This window comes from Babylonia areolata, chromosome 19, assembly GCF_041734735.1.
Source record: "Babylonia areolata isolate BAREFJ2019XMU chromosome 19, ASM4173473v1, whole genome shotgun sequence".
NCBI classification, from domain to species: Eukaryota; Metazoa; Mollusca; class Gastropoda; order Neogastropoda; family Buccinidae; genus Babylonia; species Babylonia areolata.
In genome coordinates, this window is record NC_134894.1 from 27,815,214 (window position 1) to 27,841,234 (window position 26,021).

General features: G+C 40.1%; 1 protein-coding gene across 17 annotated transcripts in view; it reads left to right on the forward strand.

The window, feature by feature from the left end:
• Nucleotides 1-26,021, forward strand: part of LOC143293577 (uncharacterized) — a 139,358-nt gene that overhangs the window by 64,631 nt on the left and 48,706 nt on the right. For 2 of the 17 annotated variants that reach the window (XM_076604589.1, XM_076604590.1), the window contains exon 4: nucleotides 1,391-3,382. The exons of 11 other annotated variants lie outside the window; for them this stretch is intronic. In XM_076604589.1, the coding sequence (XP_076460704.1) occupies nucleotides 1,391-2,166 (776 nt within the window). In that variant the 3' untranslated portion in view covers nucleotides 2,167-3,382. Of the gene's footprint in view, nucleotides 1-1,390; nucleotides 3,383-7,651; nucleotides 8,127-9,315; nucleotides 9,747-10,904; nucleotides 11,102-13,396; nucleotides 15,506-19,933; nucleotides 20,197-26,021 lie in introns of those variants that run through there. 4 more of the 17 variants (XM_076604604.1, XM_076604631.1, XM_076604602.1 and 1 more) reach the window with 4 other exon arrangements.

Sequence of the window (26,021 nt, forward strand, 5' to 3'; positions counted from 1 at the left end):
AGTTTAATTATTTTTGTTGGTGATACATGCAAAGACAACACAAAGTATTTATGTTTTTTTAATTTCCGTGTCAAGTTCAGCACATGTGACCATATGCTTTGTTCTCAGTTCAGGGTTTGAAATGCCCTGCTTTTCTGTCAGTTTTGCACCAGAAGCAGCAATGCTGCTGACAAGAAAAGGATTTTTTTTGCCCAAAATATAAGTTAGTGTATTTTGTTTATCGTTCACAGTGCAGTGTTCAAGTGCTTTTCTTGCACACAAAGTGCTTTTTGGTTTTCATTCCTGTGTTTGCTGTTAGAGCCAAGCTCATTGTTCAAAGTGCTTCATGGCAATCTCCGTCTGTTTCAGTCGTAGCCGCTCACACAAGTGCAAGTAGTGTATCAGTGGGCGGGCCTGGCAGCAAAGAGAGTTTTTGGAAGCTGCCTGATCAGTTGTGGCAACAGCATCACCATCAAGGGATGATTGGAGAGTCGTCACCCTTTTGGAGTCGTAGTTCTGGGGCGGGGGGTTCAGGTCCCAAGTTCCAGCCCCAGGTCGTGGCTGAGAGTGTCCAGAATCCTGACGGGTCGTGTTCCTTTATCTGTGGCCAGTGTGGGGAGGCGTTTGCCTCTGACAACCAGCTGTACGCCCACATGCGTGGTGTTCACAAGTTGTACGTCTGTGTCCAGTGCTGTCTGGGGTTCAACTCATTTGCCAATCTGAGCTACCACCGCAACAAGAAGCACGGGCACAACGTAGACTTGCAGTGCGTCCACTGTGGAAAGTTCTTTGGACACAGGCAGAATTTGCATCAACACATGATCAAGGTTCACAAGAACATGGTGCAACCCCAGCATTTATGAAGCACATATCATTGAGCAAAGTATCTCATAAACTTCAGGCTTACCTCCTTGAATTGAACAAGACAGCTCTCATAATAATATTCAACAACTCAGGTATGACCAAGATGCAGATACAGTCAGCAGAAAATTTAAGATAAGCAGTGTTACATTAAAACGGAAATGTTATCTGTTGTTCATGTTCTGGAATTCATTGTGCTCGCTTTCTATTTCATGACTTGATTGGTCACTGACAGGAATTCCAGCTTTGATGTGTTCCTGTTTTCTGGCAGTTGTTACCAAAGATGTACCAAGTACCCCCTCTACAGAAAGCTGCAAGCTAGTCTGGATTTGTCAGTCTATATATTCTTGTCTTATTTGACTAAAGAAAAAACAAGGCAGAGAAAAAGAGCAAGCAGTCTTTTGATGAAGGCATTTGAACAGAAGACTATAATTATTGATGAAAATATTTCCTTTCTTTACTATTCCCAACCTGTTTAGGCCAGGCATCCCAATGAAAGGTCCAGTTTACGTGGTGGAATGTTATTGGTGATGATGTCTGTTGTTTTCAGCTGCAATACGATGTAGCAGTGGTGGGTTTATGGAGGATGTACACCCATCCCAAGAAATGGGTCACCCATCACCTTGGCTTCAGCAGGCGACAGACCCCGTCTCTAACACCACTTCCATGTGGCACCCTGGCTTAGATAGAGGTGCTGGTCCCCACACAGCTTTCCACAAGGAGTTTGGTTATTCTCCAGCCTCAGGACGCCCAGGACATTCTATGGCCACTGTCAGCCAAGCTTCTTCTTGGAACCCAGTGTCTGTCAAGTCTGAACATTTCCTGACTGATCCAGGTGTTCATGCTTCTTCGGGTCACGGTTGTCACCTGTCAGGCAAACATGCCTTGCCAAGAACCAGCTATGGTCCCCACCCCAGCCAGACTGACTGTCTCTCCTTCCCACAGTCCAAACATGAATCTCACCCTCAGCGCCAGTCTGGACCAATGTCTCTAGGTCTGAATACTCGCGGCCATTCCCAGGTTGAATCCCATGCCCATCCAGATGTGTTCAGCACCATTGACAACAGTTTCTGCTGCCCTCTGTGTCAGTACACCTTCTCGGCCAGTTCTCAGCTGACGGATCACATGCGAGCGGTGCACAAGAAGAGTATGTGTGTGCCATGCAACAAGGTGTTCAACTCATTTGCGTCTCTTTGCTATCACCGCAATGTGAAACATGGCCACAATGACCAGCTGAAATGTGAAGTGTGTGGTAAGTTCTTTGGACACAAGCAGCACATGAGGACCCACATGATTAATGTGCACAAGGATTTCACAAGTCTGTAGTGTGTGCTACATCTCTCTCTCTCTCTCTTTCTCTGACAATCAAACAAATCAGTAGAAAGAGTATAGATTATGATGATTCAAAACAGAACATTTGAAAATGAGCAATGGTTGTGGTCACTAAATTTACTGTGAAGTGCCAGAAATACACTTGTCACATCATGTTTATTTTGAAGGGAAGATTTTTTTTTTTCGGTGTTCGTTGAATCAAGGGAACACCCAAATTTGGTTGCTGAGCATCAGATAGATGGGTTTTTTGGGTTTTTTTTAAAGTGGCTTCTCATGGTGGTTTGTGAGTTTGGTTGTGGATAAAGGTTATATTCCTAAGAATGTGAATAGTCTGATAAAGCAAAAAGGATTCAGATTTATTTGATTTATTGGAAAGTATGTGAGAAGGATTACGGTGTTGTGAGAATGCTTTTTGCATACATAGAATGCATATTTGTTTATTGCCCCATAATTCATACTATCAACATATTTATTTGAGACATAAACATTTTATTGCTGACTCGACAAAGGTTTGTTGAGTTTTAGTAAGTTTGTGTGTGTGTGTGTGCGTGTTTCAGTTTGTGTTTTGACCTCCCGGATTTGAAAAAGTGTCAACAAGCAAACAGCCCACGAAGAGTAAAGTTTTTCTTTTGAATGGACAGAACAGTACAGACAAGAAAAATTTCAAAAAAAAAATTCATAAAGTATCTTCCTCCATACAATAACACCTGATTTATTACATCTTATCTTGATCTAGCCAAGAGAAAAAATCATAGTATGTCTTTTTGAAAGCTGACTGGGTGACCACATCCTGTGTTGGAGTGAGAACAAGTTTATTGAACATGGCCCATTTTAGTCTTATTTTATTTCGTTCATTTGCTTTCTACATATCTTTGATAAATGTCGAAAAAACCTTTTTATTATTATTATTATTAATTTTATTTTATTTATTTATTTATTTTTTTAAAACATGAACCCGGAGAAGAGTAATGCCCTTTGAGTGCTTTGTTTGGTTTGCTGTTTTGAAATGAGTGGACACTGTGTGTGAACGATAAATAGTCTGTGGTGATCCTCATTTGAAGTTGGCTGTCTGGTCATGTGTGTTTGATAATGGTGCAAAATGTAGTCCTGTGTCATGCTGCATAGAAACTCTTGGTGGTGAAACTTGAGTGGAAAATGTTGAATTATTTGTCTTTTCACACGTGGAAGTACACACACACACACACACACACAAATTTATATATGTGTACACACACACACACACACACACACACACACACACACACACACACACGTGTGTGTGTGTGTGTGTGTGTGTATATATATATACACACAAATATATGTGTGTGTGTGTGCACATGCATGTGCACATTGAGATACATCCATGTTGTATAAAGAGGACAAGTATACACACACACACACACACACATGCACGTGCGCGCTCGCGCACACACACACACACACCGAGAGAGAGAATAATATGTGTATGCCGGCTATCAAGTTTGGAGAACACTTCTGCTTCCTCAGACATTTGCTTAGTTCATGGAATGTTGGCCTCAGCGAACTGCAAATCTTCAGCAGAAAGTGAACAGTTAGACAAGGATTAGGAAGAAGAGAACTGATTAAAAACAACAACAAAAAACTGCTTCCTATCCTTGATTCATTAACTGATATAGAAAATGTCAGCAGCAGTTTCTCTCTCTCTCTCTCTCTCTCTCTCTCTCTCTCTGTGTGTGTGTGTGTGTGTGTGTGTGTGTGTGTAAGTGCATGTGTGATGTTGAAGATTACAGTATTGAACTTGAGTTAGTAGAGATGATTACTAGTTTCTCTCTCTCTCTCTCTCTCTCTCTCTCTCTCTCTCTCTCTCTCTCTCTGTCTCTCTGTAAGAGTAAGGGCACATGTGACATGTGTTGTTGAAGATGACAGTATTGAACTTGATAAGTAGAGATGATTATTTTTGTTCATGTGACGAAGGTCATGACCACATGAGGATTCATCTAGTGTTTCATGGTTTTTGAGTCTTCAAATGTGGACTCTAAAACATGACAGAAGTTTGGTTGTGAAACTGCACATGAAGAAATGAGAACTTTACAAAACACAAATCAAGAAAAGGGTTACAAAGCAAATCAAGAAAAGGGTTACTTGAGGGTTACAAAACAAATCAAGAAAAGGGTTACTTGAGGGTTACAAAACACAAATCAAGAAAAGGGTTACTTGAGGGTTACAAAGCAAATCAAGAAAAGGGTTACTTGAGTGTTACAAAACACAAATCAAGAAAAGGGTTATTTAACGTTACAAAACACAAATCAAGATAAGGGTTACTAAACGTTACAAAACACTAATCAACTTATCAAGAAAAGGGTTACTTGAGGGTTACAAAACACAAATCAAGAAAAGGGTTACTTAAGGTTTACAAAATACAAATCAAGAAAAGGGTTATTTGAGGGTTACTTAAGGTTACAAAACAATCAAGAAAAGGGTTACTTGAGGGTTACAAAACAAATCAAGAAAAGGGTTACTTGAGGGTTACAAAACAATCAAGAAAAGGGTTACTTGAGGGTTACAAAACAAATCAAGAAAAGGGTTACTTGAGGGTTACAAAACAAATCAAGAAAAGGGTTACTTGAGGGTTACAAAACAAATCAAGGAAAGGGTTACTTGAGGGTTACAAAACACAAATCAAGAAAAGGGTTATTTAACGTTACAAAACACAAATCAAGAAAAGGGTTACTTGAGGGTTACAAAACAAATCAAGAAAAGGGTTACTTGAGGGTTACAAAACACAAATCAAGAAAAGGGTGACAGATCAAGTAAAGGGTTACATTTCACGATTTGAAATGGCGATCCACAGATTCATTGCTGTTCATGACTGCTGAATACTTGCCATGCCCTATGATAGTTTGGTCTGCTTTTTGTTTGTGCTTTAATATGCTATTTCCTTATTTTGATTTGATTTACATTATCATTGATGTGAAAAAGTAAGGTTATCTTGGTGCAGAATGTATATGGAGACACATTTTTTCATGTTGGCCCTTATTTCTGAGCAGATGATATTTCTACATTTTTGCATTCTTCAGATTTTTTGTGGGAGCGGGAAGCCATACAGCATATTTTGTTTGGTTGTTGTTCAGTTGATAGCAAAGTCCACTGATAGTGGAGAATGCAAAGCAAATGATGGAGCATAAGATCTGTCATCTTTTTTTCTGTTCTGCTGCTTCTCCCATGTTTAAAAAATGAATTATTTATTTATTTTTTAAATTTACCGATATATGTATGAATATTCTTTCTGACATGTCTTCAGCTGTGAGGAAATCAGAACATGCTTTCATACTTTTCATTTGCTTTAATTGGTTTACCAGGGTGGTGCGAATTATCTGTGTAATTGTAATTGATGTGAATAAATGTTGTGTAATGAACACTTCTGACTCGGTGTCTTGCTGTCTGAATGTATACATGGATACAGTGGTGTGTGTTTGCACCCATGTATGTATATTCGGGAAGAAGAGTAGACCATGTGTCCATGAGGGACTGGAGCTGCTAGTGGCACATGATGATCTTTGGGGTCTGGTTTAACTTGGGTCTGGTTGCCCATTCAAAACATCTGGTTAACATCAGTGTGGTTGCTTATTTTTCAATGGTTCCAGTCAGTCTGCCACTTGGCTTCCAGACATGGCATATTGATTTGCGAATAGACCAAGTGCAAAGATAAATCTGAATAGATGAACTGTATGATGTATTTTTTCATACATAAAATGTGTGCTGTGTTCCCTATGGGTGGACTACATTCTCCTACCAGACAGACCTGTCAGCACTTTCAGTTTGATCTATCATTTAATTACACATACTTAAACGTGACCCGCTAGTGCAGACTCCGGCAGGGGTCTGACATTCCTGTCCTGTGCAAACTACTATCCGCCTATGCGGAGAAAACGAAAGTAGCTACGGCCGATAACCTCCCGGAAGTAGGTAACCTTTATTATTTCATAACACAGATAGTTATGCTGAATGCTTTTGGCAGAAGGATATGAATTCTACCTTAGACGTGAGATTTGGCAGAGCTATGGAGGATGTACTTCTAAGATCTTCTTCCATGTTCTGTTGGTCCATTTTGTTGTCGTGCATATTCTAGAATACTATCATCAAGCACTGATGAGACTGTATATCAAAGGCGGGAAATATATTATGTGTCTTGTCAGTGGCCTGATTTTGATATGTGACAGTTACGTTGGTTCTTGGATGTTGGTTCATCTTACCATGCATCACACTGGGGTTGTGTCCATGAAGCACAATTCGTGACATGCACACATGAAATGAAAATGTATCAGTTTGGCAAAGAAACGAACACACATTACACGCACACACACATAATTCACACGCACACGCACGAGAGAGAGAGAGAGAGAGAGAGAGCCTGTGGTGATAGAGCCCAGACCAGTTCCAAACATGTGCCCAGATTGCTGTGTTACAGAGTGGAGTTCTCTGTTCACCAAGAAGAAAGAAACATGCATTGATAACTGATGACAAACCAGCTGCAGAAATGTTCTGTTGCTTCTGAATGTCCTGCTTCATATCGACTGAGACACTTAGAATTTGTGTGACTGCGGAGATGAAAGAGTTCAGATCATGTATAAACAGTTGGGCCTTTGAGAGTTTGCAGAATTGCTTGGGGGTTGATCCATTCTGATAGTGGAAACTATTGTCAGTAGGATTCATTGTTGAGATTTTCTCCAGTCTTGGATGGCAAGTGATAACTCTAAAGCAGAAGCTGAAATATGTTCTTTCTTGAAGTAAGTTTACACTGTATACATAATAACTTATAAACTTACACAAACAGCATGTGCATGCACGCAGGCTCTTTATCTCTCTCTCTCTGTTTCTATCCCTGTGAGTCTTTTTGTCTCCCCCCCCCCCTCTCTCTCTCCTCCCCCTCCCCCATTATTCATGGGAGTACAGTTGCTTGCAAAATATTGTCTGCAATACTCTCTTTTAATGTTGATGAATTCAGCCATATATCTGATCAACACAACACAGGATCTTAAACCTGCTAATACAAAATGAAATTATAGTTTCATGCAAAACATCCTGAACACACAATGTAGTTTTGCTGTGACACCCCCTTGAGGAAACGATGAGAGATGTGTACGGCACATTGGAAATTACAGTATGACTTCAACAAACTGCTGACCCTATCCTCCCTTGCACTGTATTGGTGACTGCTTCTCCCCTGACACATAAGAGTGGTTGTATATATTTCCTGGAAAGAAGTGTGGGCATTTCTTTCACATCAAAACAGATGTTCTCCAATCCTCCTAACTTGATTTATGTCTTTGCCAAGCTTTGAGATTGGTTTTCAGTTTGGTCAGTAAAATACATATGTAAATACACATATTTATATTCTGGAGATAGGATGAGTTCATGTCGGCAGTTTCTAGAAATGGGGGCCGGGGTGTGGGGGTTGTTTTTCGTAGTGTGATGTGTACTTTTTTCATTTGCTCTGCAGTTCCTGACAAACCCAAGCACAAGAAAGCATCCTTCTCACCCCCTGTGGTCAAAATAGAGATTGACGACTCGTCCGAATCCCTGGACATTGACGACGAAGATCTGCATGTTTGGCCGGCCATTGCTAATCTAACCTCCGGATGTGCTGAGTTAACCCCTTCAGGCTCTTGTGGTCTTAGCTCTCCCAGTTTTCACAGCTCAGCTTTTGATGCCAAAAACAGTGTCCTAAGGAGGGGTGGGGAGAAGCGCTTCCAATGCCTGCGATGTGGAGCAACGTATGCTCAGTCAGGCAGCCTGGGGAGACACCGGCGGAAGTGCGAAGGGTTGTTTGATCTCGCATGCAAGTTTTGTGGTCAGGTGTTCCATCGCAAAGATCGCTTCAGGGAGCACCTGCTCTCCAAGCACGATCATGTAGACCCTATGTTAGGGCCTCCGGGATACACTCTTTCCAAGTAGAGCGTTTGCAAGCTGGGTGAGTGTGTGTGTGTGTGTGTGTGTGGCAAAGGGTGACCAACTTCACAGCAGTATCCACAACATAGTATATATATATATATATATATATATATATATATATATATATATATACATATACATACAGTGTTTGGTTAAAGCCAAAACAAATGGTGGCAGTTATATGCCTCCCAAGATTCACAGATCTCCAAGACATGCAAGAAGCAAGCCCCCTAGAAACTTTGGAACAATAAAAGCCTCCATCAGCAGCAGATGGAGAGTAGAAAGAACTATTGAACAAAGAATGTAGATGAAGCATAAGTCATGAAATATTGTCAGAGTAGAAGTAGCAATGAAAAAGAAAAACTGTTGGAAAAACAAATTATTCTTCTCGTGCAGTGTCATCACTTAGGGTATCATCCTGTGTTATCATTTATCCAGAAAAACGTGATGTATCCTGACTGCAGAACACAAGCAAAGAAAGAAACTCATCTCTTGCTGACAACAATCAGGCCCATCTCAGGGATGGCAGAAAATCACTTCATCCCATCTCTTGTGTTGGGCAAAAGAAAAGTCACCTTTTACAGCATTATTTTTCAAAAACAGAACTAGTGTTTTGAGTCCTGGATAGATTAAGGGCCGTTCGGCAGTCATGAATGAATAGTGTTCACATCTGAGCTGCGTAAATGTTTCACATCTTTTTCTCTTAATTCATTGCCTTTCTTTTTCCCAAAACGAAACAGAGAGGGGATATGATGATCATGCAGCATAATCAGAGGAATATCACCATTCTAATTTAAAATGGAGGAAGTAGAACTTGAACACAAATAGCATATAGTCCCGAATTGATATTCACTAAGCTGATAATACTGAAGATAATTCACAAGCTTATACTTAAAATGGAAGAAGTACAACTTGAACACAAAAAAGGAGATTGTTCCAAATTGATATTCATTTGACAATACCAAAGATAATTGACAAGCCGATCATTTTGCCAGACAAAAACACACAACTTTTCAAAAGATTATTTTGCCAGTTTACTCGAACAGAGAACTTTTGAAAAAAGGTTTCACTGCTATGATATTCTGAAAAATAGCTTACAATGACAGAACTGTTAAAAAGAATCATGTAAAAAAGTACTTTAAAAAAAGTTGGGTGTATTGTGACATTGTGTGTCATGTTGTGAACAGTGTCTGACCCTGTTTCTTTCTGCAGTGGACAAGCACACCAGCGCAGGATGGCGCTGTTTTCTCCCCGGTCAGATCAAGCTAGAGAGTGATGCAGACTTAATCATTGATCCCTCATTCGCACGGGGGATCAGTCCCATCCTCTTCTCAAACGAAGCAACAGAGTCAGGAGTGGAGAAACCCTTCCGTTGCCCCAAATGTGGAATGGCCTATGCCCACCAGGGGAGCCTTGTGCGACACCGCCACAAGTGTGAGGGGACGCTGGTGCTCACGTGCCTGTTCTGCAAGCACAAGTTCCACCGGAAGGACAAGCTGCGGGAGCACCTACTGAACAAACACAACTACATCGACGAGGTGTTGGGACCTCCAGGCTACACACTGATGGATCCTGGCAGCACTGCTGGCTCTCAGAAAAGCTCAGCTCATGATGGATACAATCCTTTGTAAAGGGAGGGTCGACGATACTTCATTTACAGAGAACAGGCTTAGTGCTTGCATATGTAATTGGATATAAGTGTTACAGCTGTTACAGCGAATATGTGTCATACCAGTTAACAGACTCCAGAAGCCCTATTTCTTTTTTCGTTCTTTTTTTCTAGTCATTCACCCACTTAAGCCACATCACAGTGTGTGTTAAGAACTGAAAATCATGTAAGAATTTTACTCAGCAGTCATATAAAATGTGTTTGTCAGGAACTGAACAGGAGAAGAAAAAAACACCCAAAACATCTACTACTACAATAGTAACAGCAATGCACAAACAATTACACAGTAGTTAGAAATAAAGTAAAAGGATTAAGGAGAGGGGAGCTAGAAGGGAGACAGAGAAAACTGAAATACAGTACAAATGGAATGAATTACTGAGGGACTGTTCTGTGGAAGCTAATCCCAGATGATAGATTTGATGGCTGATGACTGAATTCTAACAGGAAGGCCTTAATACGTCCTCTCCCTTAATCCCTGTTATGAAAAATATCCATGTTAAACGACCATGAGGGGTTATTTAATTGGGAAGTACTTGTGATTGGAAACCAACAAAGTCTGTCATCTTAAACAGTAATACTCACCCAAACAAAAAAGAAGTTGCCATCATAGCAAGGTTCCCTGACCCAAAAGACAAACAAAAGTGCCTGATCCTAAAACCCTTGTTCATGTTGTCTGAATAGTTCTGTACATTGTTAAGCTTGGAAACTGGTTGTCCATTCTATTTCTGCCCCAAATTACTGCCATACATACACACCTAGCATGTGTTTTAGTGTTAGTACCACCACAGATCTAGGCAATTAGATTCCATTTCTGCCCCAAATAACTGCCACTTACACACCTAGCATGTGTTGCAATCTTATAATTGCTCAGATCTAAGCAGTTGGAACACCTAGCATATGTTGCAATGTTAGAATCACCACAGATCTAAGCAGTTGGAACACCTAGCATATGTTGCAATGTTAGCACCAAGATCTAAGCAGTTGGAACACCTAGGAAATGCTGCAATGTTAGCACCGTCATAAGATCTAAGCAGTGGAACACCTAGCATGTGTTGCAATGTTAGCATAGTTACAAGATCAAAGCTGTTGGCTGTTGCATGCTGTCCTTTTCTTCTCCTGTCCTCAACACTAGCCATGGGTGAAGAGGGCGGCCTGAGGCTGTCCCGATACACTGGGTTCTTTCCCACGCGACGAGGGGGTCGCACCTTGGTTCTCAACGGTTATCACTATCGACTGGACAAGAACATAGCCAACCGCACGGCATGGAAGTGCAAGGTGTATGGCTGTCGGTCACGATGCATCACCAATGAGTCGAATGAGATTGTGAAAGTAAGTGTTGGAGTACCTGAGAAATTGTGATGAGATTGTGAAAGTATGCGTTGGAGTTCTGAGTAATTATGGTGCAATTGTGAAAGTAAGTGTTGGAGTTCTTGAGTAATTGTGATGAGATTGTGAAAGTAAGCGTTGGAGTTCTGAGTAATTGTGATGAATGTTTTCCATTTCTCAGACACCGTTATTTTAGTTGTTCTTCAGTTTTATGTTTTTCCCTAATAGCGATATTATACAGTGATTTTAGTGTTTGTCTCTGCATGTATGATTGAGTGTGTGTACATACTTTATAATCCACAAGTGCATGTGTGTGAAAAAGATCATGGGTTTGTGGCTTTGTGTTAACTTTTGATAATATGTTCAACATTTGAGATGTGTGTGTGTGTGAGAGAGAGAGAGAGAGAGAGAGAGAACACTGAACACTGAACACTTTAATGTCAATAGCTTTACAGCCCTAATGACATGGGGGTTCATAATACAAATAACAACATGCATCAATAGTAATAATATTGATGAAAACCAAAACCAAAACGAAATCAATCAATCTGTGCAACAAAGTGCAGTTCGACCATCCATTCAAAGTAATGGCATGTAGAGAGAAATAAAAACAAAAACATATATAAATGTATAACATAATATTTTCCATATGAGACTGACAACACAGATTTCACTTTTCACAATGAGCAACACCTGATACTATTTTATTATTGTTGAGTTTTTTTTCGTCGCATGTTATTCGCTTCTGCAATATATTTTGCAAGTGACTGTAGTGAAGTTTCCTGATTTAAATTAAGCACTCCAAAAATATCTTCATACTTTGCTGAATTTGTTTTAAATACAACACATTTTTCTCGAATATCGTCATAAGCTTTACAACTAAACAAAAAATGTAACTCATCCTCCCTTGAATGCCCGCACATCGGACAAGGGGAGAGTAACGAGGGCTCAGTCTGAAACCACTTTTCATAAGCATTCAAACCAATCGTTCTCGTTCTAAATCTGGCGAGACTTGTTCGGTGCCACTTGTTTGTCACGACTGTGATATATTTTTCTGTTTGAAATATACTTTTAAAACTATAAAACCATCTATATTTCTCAGTGCTTTCCATTTTACCGTGCCAATTCTGTTTATATGAAGCAATTAGCCTATCTTTGAATTCTGAAACAAATCCTTCTACACATCCAACTCCCTGACACATCCACACAATCCCAAATCCATTTACAGTTAATGTCTTCTTTACAAAATATACCCAGTTTTCCTTCCCTCTCTCATGTTCATTTACTAACATTTCATACGCCTGCTTACATAATCTCGATGTGGGTAGCCTTATTAATTTTAACCAATATTTTATACATTTCACACATGATTTAATGTATAATGGGTATCTACCACTTTCTCCATATAATACAGTATTTGAAGCATGTAATGGAACATTTAAAAAACGTTTAATAGCTAATGTATGTACTTTTTCTAAATCTTTGTTATCAGAAAGTCCCCAAATTTCGGCACTGTATGTTATCATTGGTTCTATTTGAGTATCAAAAAGAGAGAGAGAGAGAGAGAGAGAGAAGAAGAAGAAGAAGAAGAAAAGCTTTCTTTGTTACAAGAAAATCCACAAAATATGGACAGAAAAGGGAAAAACATAATTGTTTTGATAAGCCTAGTATATAACTATGAACAAAACACGAACTGAGGACTGTGGCTTTTGGATTTGATGATTCTTTCTTGTAATGTGCAAAATCTTGTAATCAAGTTAATAGAGACAGAAACTCTTTTGTTCCTTTATTGTTCCTTTTACCATTTTCTTTCTTTCTTATTTCTTAAAGTTGGTTGGTTATGATAGTTTAAGAGTGTGTGCATGCATGAAGAGAGAAAAGGACAGCTGTGCTGAACTGATTTGTACACTGATTCATAGAGAAGTTATCATGCACAAAAGAGATTCATATTAGGAAATTACTTTGGAATGCTAGTCAAAAACAAGAGAAAAAAAACCCTCTCTCTCACTCTCTCTTTCACCCTCTGTCTGTTTTCTTCCCTTTCTCTCACTAAACAGTGTTGTCTTTCGAGTGTGCTGGTTTCAGAGATACTCAACTCATCATCCCTCCTTCTCATTTCCTTATAAATTGTATAGCACGCTGCGTTGACTGCACTTTTCGTACAGTTTGCGACTAGAAAGAAGCAGCAAACCAAACATAGACACACAACAAATGTTAACTTAGTAAGTGGTGGTGCTTTAAAAAGAAGCCTCAGTGCATGTGGAAGCTTCACATGTGCGAGTGTGTTGTGTTGGCCAGAGCACCAATACGCAGACCCACAACCACCCTGTGGACTGGAGCTTGCTGCAGAGACAGTTCCATGGCGTGTGCTCTGAGGCAGGGGGCTTCTACCCCGTCCATCCCGATGACCCCCACGACCAGGACTTAGACAATGGTGGCAGAGAGCTCTTTGACTCTGGTGGCATTGTTGTGAAGACTGAGTACCTCGGAAATGATGACATGGATGAGCAGTTCTGACTGCTGTTACTGTTGTTGTTTTTTTTTTTTGGTTGTTTCTTTTTCTTTTGCTGACAACCCAAGGTTGATTGTTCAGTCATATACTTGTTATAAATGTATCCAGGGAAAACAGTTTTTACGGAAGTTACTGTTATTTTTTCCTTTCGCTGACAGCCCATGGCTGATAGTTCAGTCATACACGTTCGAAATGTAATGCACTTTTTACAGTGCGGTTTTAGTACATGTCCCACACCTTGTAAAGTTGTATTATTATTATATTATATTATTATTTTTTTAGCAGCCAGACTTGACTGGGAAGACATAATAATTATATCTTCCCAGTCAAGCCTGGCTGTTAAAAACAACTCTGAGCTCTGTGCATGCTGTCCTGGTTTCTTTTGTCTTTCCCTGAAGTGTTATCTTTTTCTTTCTTCCACCCTCCCCGGCCCCATCCCTGTGTGGAATGGTAAATACAGATTGCGAAGGTATATGATACAGTATGTTCACAATATGGTAAATAGACATTGATGGGGTATTGATAAAGTATGTTCACAATATGGCAAATAGACATTGATGGGGTATATGATACAGTATGTTCACAATATGGTAAATACGCATTGATGGGGTATATGATACAGTATGTTCACAGTCATGGAAAACATACGCATGCATGGACATTTTTTCAATCCGTGTTTGACTGAACGATGTACTGGAAAGTGCTCACATTGTGTTGATCCATTCTTTCCATCTGAAAGGGGAATGCATGATTGATTGAATGAACATGATTTACATAATGTCCTGGCTCCTTGGTGAATGGTCCATCTGTGATGAACTTTTCAGTTCTGTGATGAGGGACTTTAATTACTCAAGTTTGTTCATTGTCAGAGTCATTGTTTAAAAAACAAAGCAAACAGTTTTGTTTGATTAAACATGTCCGTGCTGTTGTGGTGAAGAAGACCTATTTGTGATAATGTGGGCTGGTATGGCCGTGTCTGGTTGGCTGGACTCTAAGCAACAATGTCAAACGTTGCCTGGTGCTGTCCCTCGGTTATTGCAAGAGGTCAGCATGTTTGGATTTTATTTCTTTATGAGGTTGCAAAAATGTGTTTAGTCAGCTTGGAAGGTGGTGCAGAGACTTGTTTTTTGTTGTGGGAAAGGTTTTGTTGGATTGGTGGGTGGGTCAGCAACTGTCCTCTCCTGTGTTACAAGACAGCCTTTCAGATGGTCTGCTTTGTTGAATAGGGCTGAGAAGAGCTGGATTGATTGTACTTCTCCTTATGCTATTTTTTCTTCTCTGTCTACCTTATAGTGTACCATTATTATGTCTTTATTCTCATATACTTGCATGCATATTTTACATTTTCAGCGAATAGAAAACAGCATTGTATGGACAGAACACACAGTACAACAGCAAAATTGGTAATGGTGGAGTTTATTAAAGTCTCCCCTGTTGTGTTGGAACAAAGCTGTGGCTGTGCTACAATTGCGGTGCTTCACTTCTTGCCCCCTCCCTCTACAGATCTGTGATACAGAGAAAGGAACTTAGTGTTTGCACACACACACACACACACACACACACACACACACACACACACACACCAGAAGTCTATTGTTAATTTTGATTTTTTTTCTTCTCAGACCTGTAAGTTCATGGTTGTGTTAGTTGATGACATGGACATGGATTTTCTTTTCTTCGTACTCTTGAGTTTTTTTGTTTGTTCGTTTTTTGTTTTTTGTTTTTTAAATAAAACTTTACCACCTTTGAAATGTTTTTGTGTTTTTTCTTGAGTAGCATTGTATTCTCTGACAGTGTGTGTGTGTAAATGCTTTTAGCTGTTTACTTAGAGAGGAGTTAAAGAGTTTGATTATCTTAACAATGCGATCCTTGCAAAAAGAAAAAAAAAGAACAAAGAGACAAAAAAACAGAACAAAAAAACCCCAACAAAAACCAAGAAACCAACCAACTAAAAAAAAAAAAAAGAAGAAGAAAAAAGAATAAGAAAAAAAAAAAAAAGAAAATGAGAGAGAGAGAGAGAGAGAAGGCCGAAAACCTTCTCTCTTATTATTTGCTTTCTTAACCTGTTGCTTCACTCTCTCTTCCCAATAGGAAGTATCCCTCAGTTGTAAACCAGACTGCTGGGGCATTATGAAGGAAATTTGCTTTGTTTATCAATGTCATTGGTTGATACCTTTGTTTTTCATTTCCAAGTCACTTTTTAGGGGCATGGGGAGTATCAGTGCCTGATTTCATATAGCTTATTATTACTCTACCATCACTTTGTGCTGATGAATCTGTTGTGGTTGGTGCATGCTGGGTATTTTTGTGATTCAACTGCCGATCAAACTCTGGTGCGGATAACCAGATCTTTAACCTGGATATTCAGTGGATCTTACGCATACATGTACACACAAAGTGGCTTCAAGCACAAACAGGCATGGGTATCTGTTGATCTTTTGAGATGAGGAAGGAAGGTAACTTCTTCCATAAATGATCTTTTGGGATGAGGAAGGAAGGTAACTTCTTCCATAAATCCGTCAGGTGTTGCCAGGAACTGACACTAAAACCGTCAGATGGATAGAGCAGTACTCCAGCTATGCAGCTGACGACTCTTCACTCTTCATGGCTTGCTAGTCTGTTTCAAATCACCACGGTGAGACTGACTCTTGGGGAAAGGACAAACAGTTGTTGACAGTAATCATCAGTTTTGGGTCTGACCATCTGAGAAAAATCTGGGTTGTTTGCAGAGAAAGTGTGTGTATTGTTGTGATGTCTGACTTAAAGGTTTATGGCATAATATAGACTAGGTGCAGTTTTAACAGCAGACTGGGATACGGTATGTGACTGAAAGACATTCCTGGTATCAGTTTTAGTTTCAGTTTACATCAGAAGCGAGATAAATGACGTGATTCGGTCTGCTGTGTTTAGAGTAGTCATCTGTTATTTTTTTTGAATTAGTGAATGAAGGATTATTACTCTAAATCATAATTTACACGTCTTTGCTTTCCTCCTCCCTCTCTCTCTCTCTCTCTCTCTCTCTCTCTCTCTCTCTCTGTGTTCTGTCGTTGTCTGTCTCCCTCTGTCTGTCTGTCTTTCCCTTTTCTCTGTGTATCTCATTCTTTTTCCAGTTTCGCAGACTTTATTGTAAAAGAACGGGGCTACATTTGTGTGTGTGAGTGTGTGTGTGTGACAAAGTTGGCTTTACCAAATTTGAACAATGGTATCCAGTATCCATTTCTCATTCCAACATCACAGAAAGGAAACTCATACACAGCTTCCAAACATGACCTGCATACAAGCGGCATTGTTATAATTATTGTCTCATGCCATGGTTCAGAAGTAAACTTGGAGGTTTTTAAAGGGGAGTCTAAACAGACCAGGCCACATCAGAAAAACAAGCTTTTCTTTTCAGTTTGGATCAGCAATCCATTATAACGTTATTGGGCAGCTCTGGTGGCATAGAAATTCAAAACTTCCTGGTGTGAAATCAGCCTGCATTCATCAGCCACACCCTACCTGGTGCTTTTTCATCTTAGATGTTGATTCCCTTCCCACCCTCCCACCCCCCTGAATGACATGGAATATGTTATACAACTTCAAGATATCACCCCACCTCGTTTTCTTTCATTTTTCTCTTTCAAAACAAATCTGTGTCAGTGCATGATTCAGTTATTTCAGATGTCGGTTTTCTTTTCTTTTTTTCTCATTTTTATCATTCACAAGCATTCTTGATACATATGTAACATCTAGAAGGTAATTTTTATGATAAAAAAGGTTTCTAAACATAGCTATAGTGTTGTGAGGGAGCATGTGAGAAAGGAACAAAGAAGAACTGAAAGCAAGATGTTTATTTGCGCTTGTCGTTTCACTGTTACCTTAATGTCTTGGTGATTGTCCTTCTTCGTGACGACGTTTCTTAAGAGAAGGCAAGATGTTTAGCCTTTTGTCGTTTAACTGTCACCTCATTGTCATGGTTATGACTCTTGTCACTCCTGCCAGCAGCCTAGCCAGCCACTGACTAATCCCTCCTCCCTCCCCCCATTTCCAGGCACACAACACCTTCGCCCTCCTCCTCGCCGTGCGGACCTCTTCCCCCCGACCAGAGCCCGGCCCCCTGCCGCATCAGCGACCAATGCCTACGGCCGCCCCCTCTATTCGTGCCGCACTTGCCACAAAACCTTCTTGCATCAGTGCAACCTGTTCCGCCACCGCAAAAAGTGCGAGGGGGACTATCACCTGGCCTGCCACATTTGTGGCAAGAGGTTCTACCGTAGGGACTACTACCAGGAACACCTGGCCATCAAACACAACACTGTGGATGTGCTCAAAGGCAGCTTCAAATCCAAGTTTTAAGGATCTGAGGGGGTATGGGGGGATGTTGGGTAAGGGGGGATGGGGGGTTTCGGGGGTTGACCCAGTGGCCGTCGTTCTCACACAGCGTCGGGCAATTTATATTGTTTTATTTTATTTTTTTTTTTTTATGTGGCAGATGTTTTTGGAGCATACATGGATCAGTGTATATGCTTTGACAAGTCCTTGAAACTGAAAATTCTTTTTGAATTAAAAAAAAAAAAAAACACCTTTGAAAGAAGTGCTTGTATTTCGGTTTAGGGTAAAAGTTTGTTAACAAAGTGATCAACTGCTATGAAGTTGAAATATAAGTTTTCTGTGGTATAGCTGCAGCTCAAAGGGCAGTCTGGCTCAAGTGTTGTAACTGAGTGATACAGTAGGGAAAGGAGTTTCCAGAAATATTAATCCTTCCCCCCACCACAGACCAAAATTAGCTATTGAAATTAGTTGATTGCAGCGATTTAGCTGCCTAGTGTTTACATTGATGAAGCTACATAGTTCTCTTCCTTGAGTTTATGTTAAAAGAAAATAGGGCAGTGTTCCAGACATGTTGCAAGTTGTTCAGAGGTATCTGCCCAGAGCTGCATTCCTGTTAGGCCCAGTGTGTTCGGCTGGATAATAAGCAACAATGTCAAATCAGTCTGAAAGCAGGACTTGTACAAAAAATAAAGTATACGAAAATAGTCCATGTGTGTTTATTCTAAAACTGGTTAACAAGGACAGTTCATTTAAAAGATTGAAGGTGTTCAGCATTGCGGTCTTGATAATGGTGGACTTACTTATTTTTAGAGTAAAATCTCAGTTGTCTGTTGACATGCTTTCTTTGTTTGTTTTGCTTTGGAGTTGTACACAAGAGATGTGGCTGATTATTTTAAATTTTAATGTTTACCTCTGTTCTGGGGGGCGGGGCGGGGCTGAGGATACTGTTTGACAGACACAGATGAATATTAACAAAGACTGGCGTGACAGTTTATATTTATATTGCCTTTGATGGTGGAAAGATGTGCTTATTTTGTTTCTTTCAAAGCTGTTATTATTCACTAAAAATAGTGATGTTAGAAAGCAACAGGGTGCAGTGTTTCCAGTCTGTCACACAACTGCAGGACACAAACTCATTATCCACAGAGCTTAAGTCAAGCTTCCCTTTTGATATTGACTTTTTCCCTCTTAAAGCATTGATTTCCTGGGCTCCTCGCATCTCGACTCCGTAGTGATCTGGGAATTTACTGAAATTTACCAAAGCATACTTGCCTCAAGGAACTGTCACTTACTTTAACAAATATTCACAATTTTTCAGCTATATTTGTCTTTTCAGTGGTGCAGAACAGGGTGGTCTGCAGTCCTGATATAGTCCTTTGCGGTCAGCAGGACTATAAGCAAAAAATGTTCAGTGTTTTCATGTTTTGATGTTTTCATGCATGGACACCAAAATGTTTGCATTGTATCACGCAGTGTATTGGTCAGCTCTGGTTGCTAGACAGTGATGGTGTCCACACATCTGACAAAGATTTGATCAGCAGAGAGGAGGGCTTATAGAACAGAATAAAAAGGAAAACAAAACCTGAGAATAAGTACGTGGCAGGACTTAAGAAATGGCATTCATGGTTTGATTTTCCAGATATGAATCATTCTGTCTGATGGATGACTGTGTCTGGATCTGCACAACTTGTATTTTTGACAGGGAAGCAGGTGAAATGGGATTTTTTTTTCTCTTAAAACGCTCACACTCAGAGAGAACTTGCTGAATCTTTTTTTTCTTCTTTTCTTCTTTTTTTCTTTTTTTAAAGTCAGCTTGACGAGCCTTGAAACTGGTTTTGCTCTTCAAGTTGAATGTAGTTTTGTTTTTGTTCTTTTTTTTTAACCGAACGTCACCGCTTTTGAACTGGCAAGGGCAGTGTTTGGCTTTTCATTTGTGTGCTTGTGTGCATGTGTACTGTATACGTACAAGGGTTCTCTGTGACAAGTAACCAATTCTCCTGCCCCCTTTTCAGGCATGTATATCGGTCCTCACCAGGGTACCTACCCAAACCCAGAGCTGGGAGACCGTCAGTGGCTGACATGTCGAAACTGCCACAAGCTGTTCCTCAATCGTTGTAGCTTGCAGCGGCATCGTAAAAAATGTGAGGGTGACTTTCACCTGGCCTGCCACCTGTGTCAGCAACGGTTCTATCGCCGCGATCTGTACCGTGAACACCTGGTGACCAAACACAACACCTGGCTGCCCTGCAGAAAGAAATAAGCTGGGAGGAGGGGGGGGGGGGATTGAGGAATACGCAGTGTGTGTTTAGATATTTATTCATGCGCATGTACACTCTCGTGTGTGTGCACGCACACATACACACACACGCGCGCGCGCGCACTCACACACACACACAGAGACCTGTTTATCAACAGTTTTCATCAAACCTTTGCACACAAAGATACATGGACATGAATGCAAGGCCTGCATTTGTACATTTAAACATGGAGCACAAACACACACATATGCATGCACACACACACACACACACACACACACACACACACACACACACACACACACACACACACACACACACACACATGCATGCACACACACACACACACACACACATGCACATGCAAGCAATTGCAGTGACACATCACACATAAACCTGTAAAAATCATGAAAAAGGATGGCATAAGACACATTCCAAAGCATTAAGTTTTCTTAGCTGTATATTTGACACTTGCAGTCTGCTTGGGGATGGTGAACAAGAAAGGGTGATAAATATGTACAGATACGCCCCCAGCAACAGAAATGGCAAGATGTTTATAATATAGACAGTCCCTTACAGAGCTGGGTAAAATGAGGACTGTCTGTCATACCACAGTGACCTTACCCATGCAGAAAGGACCTCAGGGTGTGTTGTTTTTGTCTTTCTTTTTTCCCCTTTAATCATGAAACATAATTAAGATGCTTTTTTCTTTTCTTTTTTGAATTAAAAAAAAAACAAACTCAGGCTCTTTATTGGCTTCAAATTGAAGACTTTGGACTTAGATATAATATACAAATATATGAAAAATATGACTGCTGGTAATAGGTATCTGTTATTGTTATTACTTATCTGTTATGATCAAAGTTTGAAGTCATCCTTCTAGACATGAAACATAAGTATTTAGTATTTCTGCATACTCCTCAGTTTCTCATCAAGATCAACATACCATCTTTTGTTTTCTTTTCATGATATGCCATGTGCAGATGATTGTGGTTTTTCGTACCTTGAGGCCATAGTCTGTGCTGTCGTTATTTTTGGTAGCTGTTTGACAGAAAAAATGTGAATATTTTCAATTAAGTTTTGCAGCAGGACTTCTTATATATTTGAACTGAATGTATGTATTCCTTGTTTAGTATACATAATACTGTTTGTTCATAAGTTTATTTTTGCATTAACATTTTTTTTAATCACCATTGATCAGTTATTGATGACAAACGTGTGTGAGATTTACTGACAAACAAAAAATATCAACAAAATAAAACAGTAAATTCTATTGCAGAAAGTCAATATTTTGGGGGGTTAAGTGAAGTCTTGAGCAGCAACAGAACTCACTGTCTGTTGACTTACAAGTGTTGGGCCCTGAACTGTCACACTGAGAAAATCTTCACAAGTTGCCCATGTATGCACATGACACTGGTGTGGAGTTGGAAGTATTTTGAATATAAAAAAAAAATCAAATTCTTATAAAGTGTAACCAATATCGTTTGATGAAGCACATGTATATTGTTTAGAACAATAGAAAGACAATTTTTCGCGATCTTGACAGTCACATTGTGATCATGTCTCCTAAGGACTGCTGCTGCTGCCATCTGTATTAATATTATTCCTGTTATGTGAATAGTAGTGTATCTGAACCAGTTTTAAAACAGTTTTATTGACACCGTGTCACACAGCAGTGCAGTGTAAGCATTTTGGATCAAAGACGAGAGTTGTTGACTGAAAAAAGTTCCCCATGACATAGCAAATTTGGTCTTTTCAGTATGAAATGCGTGTTCTTTGCTGGTTGTCATATTTATTTATTTTCTTTTATTTTTATGTTGTCTCTGCCATTCGATGAAACAAAGAAAGTGAAACTGAACATATTCCACCCTGGTTATCTTGTGGATGTCTCAGAAATGATGATTTTCACTTCATCATTTGTTTTTGGTATGTCACTGTGTATATCAAGTCATATGGTTAACTCTTTTCAAGTTTTGATGGTGTTTGGCTGTGTTTTATTTATTTTGCTTTCTTTTTATGTGTATTTTTAATCTTCTCTCATACAAACATTCAGACATACATGCACTGTGAGGAAGACTGTCTGTTAAATACCTATACCTTGTGAAATAAAATTTTTACTCTACAAATCTTTTTGTGTTTGTGTAATAAAGTGGGTTTGGATGTGTGAATACATTATTGAAGTGACATTCATATTTCATGAAATCATCACATAACAAAAGTGGACCAATCTTGCAAAACCAACAGTTCTGGCAAAACATACATCCGACAACACATTTTGGCTCTCCTAAGCGGAATGAATATATTAGTGAAAAATAGTGGTAAAACATTTTCTTCGATCTGCTTTTTGTTTCTGAATACAGAGTTTTATTTGTTGTATACCAGGCAGTATTTTCAACCGCTCATTTACATGGCAGTGAATCATTCAGTTAACCACTAATCAGGATAGAGACAAATAGATTCAGTATTCAAGAACTTTGTGAATAAAATGGATGTGCTAGAAAATATGATATTTAAAAAGACAACAGCATATTTCAAAACAACAAGAAACCCCTTCTGCTCCCTGAAAAACAACAAAAGCCAGAAACAAAAAAACCCAACCTTTTTGTTCATCAGATTATCTTTTGCCATTCCCCCAGAAAGTACATTTCCCTTCCCTTCCTGGTCATCATTTTCTTTTTTCTTTCTTTTTTATTTTTTATAATTATTTGATTTGTCTGTGGACCCCCTTTCCCTGGGCCTGCACTTTGAACTTACAGCATAGCTAAACATGTGTTCTCTCGCCAATAGATTGAATATTTACCCCCTCCCACTCCCCCTAAAAGAGCATTAGTTATCTGACCACGTGCAGGTTTCTCAACAACAACAACAACAAACAACAAAAGGAGGGGGGGAAAAAGGAGTTGAGAAAAACTCATTGCATGCCTCATAGCTAACCAGTGGCCTCACTGATGTCTGTCCCATGATCACCATACTGGCCTCTTTCCAGAATACTTTCAACAAGTCCTGCCCGAGGAGCCCAGACTGAACCCTTTCCCCATGACCCTCGCCACTGAGGAGGACAGGGGCAGTGGTTTCCGCATGATCCTCGCAGAGCAGGATGATGATGACAGCAACAGTGCCAGCCTCCCGTACCGGTGTCGGAACTGCGGGAAGCAGTACAAGCACTCGGCCACCATGACACGGCACCGCAAGCAATGCGAAGGTAGCTATCATCTCGCCTGTCCTGTGTGCGGCAGACCTTTCCACCGCCGCGATCGTTACCAGGAGCATCTGTTGTCGAAACACGGCCTCCAGGATGCCGGCGATGGCAGACAGAGGAGATACAGGCTGGAGGAGGCCTGGTGAAAAGCATTTGCCCATCTGGACCGCACTTTTGCAAATTTCTGTGATTCTTCCGAACATGACTTGTCAGGAATGAGCAATTTGGCGTGACTGAAATCTTTTTTGCATGGTATACAGAAATACAATCAAACACACACACACACACACACACACACACACACACACACACACACACGAAAAAAAGGGAAGAAAAGAATGGGGGGAAAAAAAAAAAAAGACGACGAAGAAGAAAGAAAGTCTTTCTTCTGCGCCCATATTATGTTCTGTGCTGGAAGTTTCTGTTTAACTGGAATAGTCTGAAGGAAAGCGTGGAATGACTCTTCGAGTTGTAGCGCCTCTGCTGTGAAGGAACACTGTTGTCTGGGAATACGTTATTCTTGTGTGCTTGCAACTGAAGGAGATGTAGATGGTTCTGTTTGTGTTTCTGTTGGATCTCTCTCTCTCTCTCTCTCTCTCTCTCTCTCTCTCTTTTCTTTTATACTGGACAGGAAATAGTTACAATTATTTAAGTATTGTGCACTTTTGCTGTGGAAAACTGAAAGAAATTTTACATGTAGGCTTATGCGCACATAGGCTCTCTCTCTCTCTCTGTCTCTGCCTGTCTGTCTGTCTGTCTCATCTCTCTCTCCACCTTCAGGTTGTATTTTGCTCACATGCAATGTTTGGGAACTATCGTAGATAAAATCAAGAACAGACAAAATAAATAATCGCAGAGCATTTCCAGATTCATTTGGAAACCAGGAGTAGGTGGAAGATACCATTTATTCAGAGTTGCTGTGTGTTGTTGAATTAAACATTGGAGACTATACTATACCATTTATTCAGAGTTGCTGTGTGTTTTTTAGTTAAACATTGGAGACTATACTATTCCATTCATTCAGAGTTGCTGTGTGTTGTTGAGTTAAACATTGGAGACTATACTATACCATTTATTCAGAGTTGCTGTGTGTTGTTGAGTTAAACATTGGAGACTATACTATATCATTTATTCAGAGTTGCTGTGTGTTTTTGAATTAAACATTAGAGACTGTACTATACCATTTATTCAGAGTTGCTGTGTGTTGTTGAGTTAAGCATTGGAGACGTCGCGGAGGAATTGGTTAGGCATTTGACCTCTGCCCTCTGATTCAGTACTCACCACTGATCAGTATTCGAGGCCAATGATTTTGGCATGGTGTTGTGTCCTGGCATTTTACTCCTCACTGCACTCCCCGGTGTATGTACGGGCACATCACTTCAGTCAGGGATGGTTAAAACGTCAGAGGGAGAGGGTTGGGTCCGGCCTTCCCGTGCCAAGCCTTAGAGACTGGATATGAACTAAGTGCCCCGGTGGCTGTAAAAGGCTGTGAGACCTTCAGCATTTTAACCATAAGTAGAGAGATATGACCCATCATCATGAATTGTTGATCTGTGTAGTGTGGGTCAAGTACCCCTCCAACAGGTGATCTTGCATCAGCCTGATCAAACCGAGTCCCCAACAGTCTTGCGATCAGAATTGTCCTTCTGCAGAAAGTCCGTGATATCCTGCTGACTGACCCACTGTTTATTGAAACGGGAGACATCAATAACTTAAGACAGAGAGAGAGGGGAAGGGGGGGGGGGGGGGGGGGGGGGGGTAATAATTTATATATGAAAGAATAGAGGTAAGGTCAATGTTTCCTTCCGCTGATTTAGTGTATGCTCTACTCGGAATTTATATATTTAAAAAATTATCATTTTTCTCACCACCAAATCAGTTCATACTGCTTGCCCCCGCCCCTCTTCTCCTATATTTATCTTCCACTTACACACTCTTTGAAAGAGTCTGACACTTTCTGAAAAAAATTCTTTCCCAGCGAGTCAACTCATGATGCATATTTTTCATATTTACGATACCTTCTGATTAATGCTTTTTTGAAAGAGCGATGAGTGCAGAACTCATGAATGATGAACATGATAATGTGATCATTGAATGCTGTGTCTCCTGCGACACCACAAGCCAACCAGTCATGAGAAACCCATCGTCAGAGCTCTCCTTATTTTCCAGGTCCCTACTATCCTACCGGTCTCGAACTCTGGCCTTGCAGGAACTGTGGCAGGCCATTTCGAAATCGGCGAACCATGTACCGGCATCGGGCAAAGTGTGAAGGTAGTTGTGTGTTGGCGTGTCCGCTGTGTCAGAAAATCTTTCACCGGAGTGACAAGTACAAGGAGCACATGTTCAACCGGCACCGCATGAAGGTGGACAACAAAACCATGTATCTTCAGCAGCAGCAGCCTCTGCTGTGAATACACATTGCTGAGCTGAGATGCTTACGACCAGTTGTCTCCGACGTTGTTTTGTTTTTTTATTTTGTAAATCAGCGCTTTTTATATAATTTTTTTTTTACTCGAATTCTTATACCGTTTGAATGATGCTTGCGGCCAAATGTCTCTGCAATATCATTATATATATATATATATATATATGTGTGTGTGTGTGTGTGTGTGTGTTGTTGTTGTTGTTGTTGTTGTTGTTGTT